Source organism: Salvia miltiorrhiza, chromosome 4, assembly GCF_028751815.1.
Source record: "Salvia miltiorrhiza cultivar Shanhuang (shh) chromosome 4, IMPLAD_Smil_shh, whole genome shotgun sequence".
Lineage (NCBI taxonomy): Eukaryota > Viridiplantae > Streptophyta > Magnoliopsida > Lamiales > Lamiaceae > Salvia > Salvia miltiorrhiza.
Genome location: NC_080390.1, coordinates 36,481,046 through 36,491,885, shown reverse-complemented (window position 1 = coordinate 36,491,885; position 10,840 = coordinate 36,481,046). Strand labels below are relative to the sequence as shown.

The 10,840-nt window shown below is 30.2% G+C and overlaps 1 protein-coding gene across 1 annotated transcript; it reads left to right on the top strand.

Moving 5' to 3' along the window:
* Positions 1-4,803: 4,803 nt before the first annotated feature.
* LOC131021397 (uncharacterized) lies at positions 4,804-7,981 on the top strand. The gene is made up of 2 exons (XM_057950582.1): positions 4,804-5,108; positions 7,645-7,981. Exons 1-2 carry the CDS (start codon positions 4,847-4,849, stop codon positions 7,833-7,835), a joined length of 453 nt encoding a protein of 150 aa, XP_057806565.1. The 5' UTR covers positions 4,804-4,846; the 3' UTR covers positions 7,836-7,981.
* The last annotated feature ends 2,859 nt before the right edge of the window (positions 7,982-10,840 follow it).

Sequence of the window (10,840 nt, the reverse complement as noted above, 5' to 3'; positions counted from 1 at the left end):
GAAAAAGAAAAAAAAATGCCCATTATTTAATGATATATTGTTCTTCCTTTTCTATTTTCATTAAATTATATTTTAGATAAAATATGAATTATACATCTTGATGGAAGGTCATGAAATTACCTTTAATTTGATATATAATATGTAAAAAAAAAAAATTAATATCAACAAGTTATAATAATTTAAAACTTTAATATATTAAATAATTTATATTTAGAATAGTAATATTTTCCCTAAAATTTGGAATTGCGTTTTAGCTTGCTCTATCATAAGAAAATTTTCATTCAGGCATGAAATGAAGTAGGATAATTTTATGCTTTTTTTTTTCTTAATGATTATATTTTAATTTTTAAATTTTGCATCTATATTTATTTTTGAAAAAAAAAATGTAGAGAGTGTAACTTTTTATATTTTTATTTTCTTTATTCTTTACACAAAACACAATTTTACTATTTTGTGTGATTTCATATGGATAATATTACATATATATATATAGGGTGCGGTTATAGTGAGAACCACAATTATCGTGAGAACATAAGAACCAATAAAATTACTGCATCTGCTATACAAATTAATGCATCCGCTATTAAATTTATTGCATCCGAAAAAAATAATTTTTTTGCTCCCTTCAAGATTCGAACCCAGCACCTGCATCTATCCACCAAGATGATGCATCCACCGTAGATCTTGATGATCGAATGGCTTAAAATGGTTCTCCGTTCTTATTTTATTAGTGGTTCTTATTTGAACCTCTCCCTATATATATATATATATATATATGTGTGTGTGTGTGTGTGTGTGTGTGCATCTTAAATTAAAGATCAAGGAAAGTTATAACATAGTATATATTTAATTTGATAGAAATAAATATATAAAATATAATGATATAAATTGAACAATTAAAAATCTTTTTATTTTTTATTTATATATATTTTTTTTAAAGATCGACGTGTTTAAACTTTTCTATAACTTTTTTTCTTATTTTGTCATTTTCTGATATTTTGATTATTATATTATGCATTATTATTTATTTAGTGTATATAATATATTAATAGAAAAATAAAATTATTATCAAAGATATCAAATTATATATTTATAGTTTAATTATGTTATGAAGAAAATTAGAAAACAACCGTAATATAAAAGGATGTTGTAAACGTTTACGTTGTCTATTAGTATTACTTTAAATTCATGAATATTAAAAGGTAAATTTTAATATTATTATATTTTAAATCCATAATCCATGTGCATCGCATAGATGGTTTACTATATATATATATAGAAGAATGAGTAAATATATTTATTTTTTAAAGAAAATAAATTCAAGTAGAAGGATATAATTGCCAGTTTACAATTAAATGTATAATTAGACGTTTACAATTAAATTATCTAATCCACAAATAACCAACAATTTCATATAATCACATATATAATATAAATACTTTAATAATCTAAAGCTCAAACTAAATTTACATTTATTTCAAAAAAAAGGAAAAATAATTCTCCCATCCAACTAAAATTTACGGCACGTGAACTAATCATTTTCTTCATCTTTTTACTTACATATATCATTTTCTTTTTTATGTGTAAATGAATTATATATAACATAAGCAATATGTCTATTAAATGAAAATTTATAAAAAGAGGTTTAATATATGATATGTATAAACTGAATTTAAAATGAATATGTTATAATAGTTTAAATTTTCAGCATATTATTTGAATGAAATAATTTTTTATTTTTATTTTTAATATTTTTCTTATATAGCATTGTATATATTACTAGATTTGATTATTAATTACAACTTTGAATTTAAAAGTAGTTATAAATGTTACATATTTTTAAAATGCCCCCATATTAAAATTGAAAAAAAAAATGTTAGTTTACTCTTTACAAAAATAAAACAATGAATAATTTGTTTTAAAATAATTAATATTATAAACTAACTATTAATTAATGCATTACTTACAAACTTCAAGTTCACAAGAAAAAAAATCATTTTTTCAAGATAAAATATGCAATATGTAATTATACATCTTAAATTTGATACATGTATAAATCAATTTAAAATGAATAAGTTATTTTTTTAAAAGTAAAAATGAGCAAGTTGACTGTTAATAATCTCTCTCTCTCTCTCTCTCTCTATATATATATATATATGTACAACACTGTTAATTTCTTGAAAGTTGAGAATAGTACAACACTGAAACATCTTCTTAACATTTTGTTATTCTTCTCATCGCTATTTTTATATATTTATGATATTTTGCTTTTTGTATCTAATTATTTTACATTGAAAATTTGTTAATATGAAACAATGTCATTATTATAAGAAGATAGTATAATACTTCCACCATCTACGAAAATACTTTTATCATTTTGGGTGTCCAGAAAACTATAATACTACTTTTCATTTTAAGACATGATCCCACATCTTTTCTTTATCTTTTATTTTTACAAATACCACTTATTTATAAAAACATATCATCCTTAATTTAATCTCAAGTGCTCATTTTTTATAATGGTAAAAATCACCACTCATTTTATGAAAAATTATGTCCACCAATAGTGTCATATTTTTTTTGAATTGAGGAAGTATATATATTGTATGTGTAGCTCGCGCAAGTCTAGAACCATAATCACCGCGCATCGCGCGGGAGATGCACTAGTAGTGTTTTATGTCCAGAACTTTTATTTTCTCCTAAAAATCTTCGAACTTCTAGTTTTTTCATATAATGTCTCGCTATATAAAATTCGGTGACAAAATATGAATTATTTCGCCGAAAGAAATATTTTGGGGACCGTCATTGTTGCAAAACCATATTAGGGACCACCATTGTTGAAAAATGTTGAAAGTTCGAGGTTTTTTGTCATCTTTTCGTCATTGACTTTTGTATAGCAGAATATTTTATGAAAAAAAAACTAAAAGTTTAGGGTTTTTTTAGGAGAAAATGAAAGTTTGGGACATTTTATGGAAATCGCTGAAAGTTTGAGACATAAAACACTATTATCCCAAAAATTTATGCCTATAATTAAATACTTTCTTTCTTTTCTCTTATTTTCCGCAAAAGAGAATTTCATCATATTTTCTTCTTTCTTTTTAGGGATAATATTACCACTTTATTTTTGATGTGATAATATTATCCCTCGAAGTGAAAGAATGAACAAAATATGGTGAAATTTTCTTTTGTAGAAAATGAGGAAAAATAAATGAGACATTTATAGGCATAAATTTTACTTATCCTTTATTTTCCAATGATAAATTTATCAATTAAAGAGAACGTAGCCTAAATTATCGATTAAAAAAAAAATACAAATGAATAAAAGTTAATCTGGCCAAAATATATACAATGAGAAATAGTATTTTCTTTTGAAAGAAAACAATGAGAAATAGTACTGTTGGATGATGTTAGATGACATTTTGTTATACAATAATAGGCAAAAGATAAAAATTGTACTTTATAGTGTATTTATTATTGCAAATGTAGAATATAGCCACATTTTTAAAAGTATAAAATATAGCTATTTATCAAAATTTGACTTGTTAACAAAGATATCAATGTTCATCTTTACTATATCAATATATTTGTATTAATAAATTTATTATATATAAAAAATTGTTATCTAAGTTTTGATAAGTTTCAAAAACTAAATAATTACTCCCTCCATCCATTAAACATCTTCCTTTCTTTCCATTTCGGTCCGTTCCCAAAAATATTTTCCTAACCTATTTTTAAAATTAATTTCTCTCACTATTACCTTACAATTTTCACTTTTTGTATGACTCATTCTCTACTAATGAAATACACAATCATTTTTTATTAAAATTCGTGTCACTCTCCCTTAGGAAGATGTTTGAAGACCGAGGGAATGTATAATATTAATAAAAGTGTAACAAATTCTCTTGTTTCTTCAAATAACACTTGAATTTTTATTTTATTTTTCACTAAAACATGATTGACAATGCATCTTTCCAAAAAAGACATTTATTAATCGTTTTATGCCACTTGGCTCGACTGCACACACTATTTTTGAATATGAAAAACCGTCACTATTTTTTAATATAAAAGCTATCACTATTTTGAAGTAAAAAATTAATCTTTTATAGATTTATCAATTAACGTCTAAATACATCAATTTCAGGGATAATTTAGTTTTGTACATGAATTTTGAAATAATATAAAAAATACATAAACTTTAATGTTTTAGCAATTATATCACATATTTAATTTTTGCTCAAATTAAAGTTGACGTGTATTTATCGAACGTTTTAAAAAATAGCGTTGTATGAAACATCATTTTTAGAAGATTTATAATACACTAAACTTGAAAATCATAAGAATTATGTAGAGTTCGAATATCTAAAAATTCTACCATATTAAAATTAGTATATTTTGTGACCCTTTTTAAGTTGATATGCAAAATCAAGCTACCCCAAATTAGTATGTTTAGCAGCCAGTAACACTTTATTTTAAAGTAGTACATCGCAATTACTTCGATTGAAGCTGTACATACTGTGGTTTTCTTTTTCTTGTTTTAGCGTTTTTTTTTTGCTCCACAAAAGTATGGTTCACTATTCTTTTCTGTAAAACAAAATAAAATGTTAATGTGTATGTTAGATTAGTGGTAAAATAGTTAATATTTGATCGAAAAAATCAAGTTCGACTCCGCCATATAATCTTTTAAAAAAATATATTCAAACGGAAGGACAAATATCTTCGGCCCAATTAAATTTTATCTTGGACTTATTAAGCCCAAAGGAAATGTACAATACAAAAACAAAAAAAACAAAAAAAAAAATATCCAATGTTATCCTACTTAAATTAGAGGCACACGAATAAGTGATAAATGGTGGTCTATCCTGAAGCAGCGAGCTCTCTCCTCTCCCAAATGCTTATTCATTACACTTGCCCTTTTCTGCACAATTATCCTTTATTCTCTTCCATCAAAAAATCAGTTTATACATTGAAGAAACATAGAAAAATAAATGCTGCGGAAAAAGAGTCTGAATTTGAGACAGATCCAGATAAGGCCCGCGAAGCTTTGAGGAAGCTTGATGAGCAGCTTCAATCTCTCTCCACCAAACAACTTACCAAACCTAAGATTAGAGGTAACTTTTCTCACCATTTTCCATTTTCTTATACCATTTCCTTTGCATGTACACGAGTCTAGGAATTTATAAAAGAAATACCTCATGTTTCAAAAATATTCGTCACAACAATTATTTTTGTGGTTTGATCATATCCTTCCACTTTCGGCGATTCCTATGTTGAGCTTCCGGTTTTGTAATTTGAAGTTATATATAACAAAAAAAAAACAATTTGAGTTTATATAATTTATAAAATAACAATTTTAACGTATTAAAATAAAAACAAATATAAGGAGATGTTCAAACAATAACCCTTATATAAAATAAGAACGAAAAAACTATTTTCAGTCAACAGTAAATGCATTATCTTGATAGATGAATGCAGTACTTGGCTTCGAATCTTAAAAGAAACTTTTTTTTTTTCGAATGTATTAAATTTAGATAGTGACTGCATCAATTTTATAGATTAATACATTGTTCTCACAATAATCACACGAGATGGATTTGATACGAGTGCATTGATACTTTCTAGAATGATGCCTTATCATATGTTATTCATATAATTCATGTCTTTGTTCATGAAATTGTAGTGATTGTTCATTTCAAGTACTTAGAATTTAGTAGTGTAATTTTTTATTCATGTAATTCATAGGATGACTCATGAAATTATAGTTCTTTTTTTTTTTTGAGAAAAATGAAATTATAGTTCTTGTGTATTTTCAAATCTTTGAAATTTCATAGAGATTAAGAGCATATTAAACTCGAATATAATTTATAGATTCATGAATAATAATTGAGTGATGAATAAAGGAGACAGAAAAATAGGGATTTAGGTAAAGAAGAAAAGGTAAATTGATCGGTAGATGGTACGCTCTACCTTATTAGTGAGTTGATCGAATTTCGTAACTTAATTAATGCTGATCGTCGGATTTTCTTTTATCTAAGCTTTAGATGCATTACCATTTATTAGATTATAGGAGATTCTCACTATAACATATTTATAATAGAGTTAAAACTATAAACCATAAATTGTGAACACGGTAGATTATAGGAGATTCTCACTATAACATATTTATAATAGAGTTAAAACTATAAACCATAAATTGTGAACACGGTCTTGAATCTCTATGAAAAATGATGAATTCGTTGTGAAAAGTACGTATATGTATAAAAGTGGTTCAAATATATCCAACTATATATTGTATTAATATATGAATCATTTTCAATTTTTAGAGTGTTATTGAAGTGTCCCACATTGGATTGGAGATAGTGGCATGAGCCACTTTATATGGTGAGACAACCCTCTCCCTTATAAGGCCTTTTAAGGGAGAAATGAGCCCAATATCCATTTCTAACATGGTATCAGAGCCAACCCAATCCAATGATGGCCCCCCAATACCGTTGTCAACGGATGGCGTTTGGGATAAGTCCACGCTGCGCGTGCGGGGGGTGTATTGAAGTGTCCCACATTGGATTGGAGATAGTGGCGTGCGGGGGGTGTATTGAAGTGTCCCACATTGGATTAGAGAGATAGTGGCATGAGCCACTTTATATGGTGAGGCAACCCTCTCCCTTATAAGGCATTTTAAGGGAGGAATGAGCCCAATATCCATTTCTAACATCTATCTCCAATTCAATGTGAGACACTTCAATACACTATCCCAAACGCTCCCTTATAAGGCATTTTAAGAGAGGAATGGGCCCAATATCCATTTCTAACATCTATCTCCAATTCAATGTGGGACACTTCAATACACTATCCCAAACGCCATCTATTGACAACGATATTGGGGGGGGGGCATCATTGGATTGGGTTGGCTCTGATACCATGTTAGAAATGGATATTTGGCACATTCCTCCCTTAAAAGGCCTTATAAGGGAGAGGGTTGCCTCACCATATAAAGTGGCTCATGCCACTATCTCCAATCCAATGTGGGACACTTCAATAAGTGTGATGATCTAATGTGAATTTATGACATTGGTGAATGAATTTGTGGCCCAAAATTCATATGTCATAAGTAGCAATTTTTTTCTTTTTTTTTATCTGTCATTTTTCACAACAAATTTATAAAGTTTCATAGGGAATTTGTAATAGACATGCTTTATACGATTGATCTGGTTTGTATAATAACCACTTCTTATATATAGTGAGAGTATATATATATGGTTGAATTATAGAAAAATCCTAATTTTTTGTAAAAATTATGTACTTTGTACTTTATACTATACGCGAGTAACTAAAATTAATGTATAAAGTAACTGTATTTTCGTAGTTCTGTAAATTGCACCCCTTGTGGAATCCACGTTCGAGACCTCGTTAAGTAGAAACAATGTGTAGTTTTATGTTAAAAGAAGTTATTTATATTACATGTGATCAAATTCAATACGTGTACCGTGTACGTGCTTTTGCACGTGCCATCTTGCTAATTTTACTGCGGGTGACTAGATAAAATCTAGAGGCTGCCAAAACCATATCATTGATAAGTTTATATTTCAGACTCAGTTAATCGAGTTATAAATATTACTTTATGTTTGTGACTTGAACTCAATATTGCAGCTGTGGACATGAGCCGTTCCTCGAGTTTCGAGGGAGAAGAAGATAATTCGGAGATTTCAGGGTCGTTTTGGTCTTATGCTGCTTCATTTCTACTTGTTTTTACCATTTTCTATAATATAATATTTCTCACAATTATAAAACCATCTATAGATGGACCAGAGCCCATTCAATCTACAGAGATCATCAAATGAAGAAGGCAAAAATATTGTCAAAAATTGCAATTTATGATTTTTTTTCCTTTTATAATCATATACTATTTCGTATTAAGACACAAAATGAGAGCTGATGTGATGTGATTGCATGAACTATTTCATTGAATTGAGACATGTTGTCACTATTGTCGATCTTGCGTAGTGATGAATTTGTTTGTTTGTTTGTTTTTTTTTTTTTGAGCATTCGTAGATGATTTACAGCAAACTTGATAATTTAAAGATAATAATGCTTAGCACGTATTAGTTAAGTATAATTTGACATTAATAAATTGACTTGTCGTCATAGGAAATTTTAGTTACAAATAAAAACGTATGCTGGATAAATATGTACTATGTGCTACTTGTTTTGAGATTGACACCTTGCTCCATTTTTTTTTTATTTTATAAGGGAAAACTTGAATCAAACTAAATATTACTGTCTTTGTTTATTTAAGATACAATTTTCTTTTTGTATTGTTCCAAATAACATGACACATTCATACTTTATGCTCATCAAATTAAAACTAGATTAGTGAATTAGTTAAGGCACATATAACAGCTAAATTAATAATTTCTCCCTACCCACCGATGTGTGTCTCTCTCAACCGTCTCCGGCACCACCGGCGCGGGCAGTGGCAAGCAGCAGTGGACTGCATCATCTCGCCTCTTAGCTTCTTCCTCTTCTACAAGGCGTTCGACATTGGCAACTGCGAGGGCAAGTTCATGATACCCTACACCATTATTAAAATAGGATTTTATATCATAACCCAAAAAAGAAAAAGAAAGAAACAAACCCTTGTAAACATAAAGAGCAGACTAAGGGCCACGCCTCATTAAAACCTCAGAAAGAGGAAAAAGAGTGCCTGTAAGACAAACCAAGCAAAAAAAACAGAAACAATAGCACGTCGCCGAGCTTTGGACTAACCATCACTTGAGACTTGCTATCGCCAAAACCAAAGACTGCAACGAAGTCGGACTAACCATCACCCTGATCCAAATATTACCCAGGTTACAGCAACATGAAAACGAAGAAAAAAAGAGAAACCTCTTAACCTTAGAGCTCAGCTCAACGAGACACTACAAAAAGATTAACGAGGCACCAAAAAACAACAACTAAACCCGAAAGACCCCAGGGCTTAGCGCACCAAGCCACTGAAAAAAGGTCTAGGCTAACGAACTCCCACAAAAGAAAACGCAGCTGAAAGTCTGTCGAGGACCAAGACGTCGAACCTTTTCCCACTAGACCCGGCAGGTAAAGGCAGCATGTTCCTCGACCTCAGAGCTCAGCGTACCGAAACTCTAAAAAGAGGAAGATGAGCGGTTGTAGACAGTAGGGAAACGGAGGCCTACCAAACTATCTAGTACAACTCACCTTTCGAACCATGGCCCCAACAAATGGCCTTCGAAGCGAAGCATGCCTACCATGGCCCAACTCACCAGAAATCCCGAGCTCATAACAAATGCGAAAACAACAGCCACCTTATCAAAATGTAGCTCCATCACCTCGCACCGGCAGTCTAAGCCCCACCCATGGCCCAACTCACCGGAACCATGAAAAAAGCGGGCCTTAAGCCAACCGAAGAAAGCCAAGACGGTATGCAGAATGCGAACAAAAGCAATCCTATTTTTGACGGACATAGCTATGAACAAAAAGATTCCTTTTCGTTTCCATATCAATTAGCTGAATACCACAAGTCCACCATCTCTTCGGAGTGTGAGGGCTAGCCTTGCATCTATGAACACAACCAAATGATGTACAACTATCTTTGGATTTAACCCTAACATTTCTTTATACGATTATACAAATATATCATTAAACTCTTTGAGCAACTCAACATATGAACACTCATCACATCCTTTTTCAGCAGTGCGCTAATGTAGGTAGGTCGTGGGTCATTGATGGTGCCCAAGTTGATCTCTTTTAATTCATCTATTGTAAACTTCACACCTTCTTCAAACTATGAAGTGACGTGATTTGATGAAGCGATCTCCACATCTTCTTCTTCTACGGTCATTTCTTCACTTAAACTGATGTGATTTGATGGAGCGATATCTTCATTCATTTGTTTGGGATCTTCAAAGGCTATGCACGTCCTTATTGTTCTATTTCTTCGTCTTATACGAATTATTCGCTTCACGTCATTTGCTCTAATTATGTCATCTCTAACTAGCCGTGCAATCTTTCGATATGATTGGTCTTGAATCATGAGAGGAGTTGGGTGATGCCCGATATTGGTAGTATAATAGGATGTTGCCACACTTTCTTTATCTTCATCGTCTTCAAAAGTCTTTGTTTTGGAAGAGTCCACACTCTCTCCATCTTTACCATCTTCGACTATCTTCGTGAAGATGATAGTTTTCATATTGGCTTTCAATTCCCTTCCACACGAAACCGACAATGTAGTGCATCTTTTCATACTAGAATGAATAAAACTTCTAGGTCATTTGCAACTCATTATTTCCTTTCGATGCATTATATGCTTCATCTTTTTGCCTAGTCTCTTGAAAATCGATGTTTGTGGAACCTCTTCATAGTGAAGCCTCTTGAAGGCAGATACTCATTAAGTTTTTCTTTTATTGGGAAGACTTTCTATATATGGCACTTTTCCCCTCGATAATGTGATTTGTAGTTGCCCTTTTGATAGAAATATGAACAGGGTTTTGAGGACTGAATCTCAATCTCGTCTTGGTATTTTGGCCGATTTGAACATCCTTTGGCTAGTGTTAGTGTTGCATAAACTGCAGTATAATACTGTATAAATTTTTTTACCTGGATTCGAATCCTGGAGGGAGCGAAAATTTTATCTAATTAATTGAATTTCGTTATGCGCACAATCATTACAAACAGCTTATGCAAATTACAAGCATTTTATACAACATATATATTTGCTTATGCAATCATTCACATTTGTCCATTCTCATTTGATCTTCTCCCTATTATATATATATATATATATATATATATATATATATATATATATATAGGGGGCGGTTATTCAATAAAC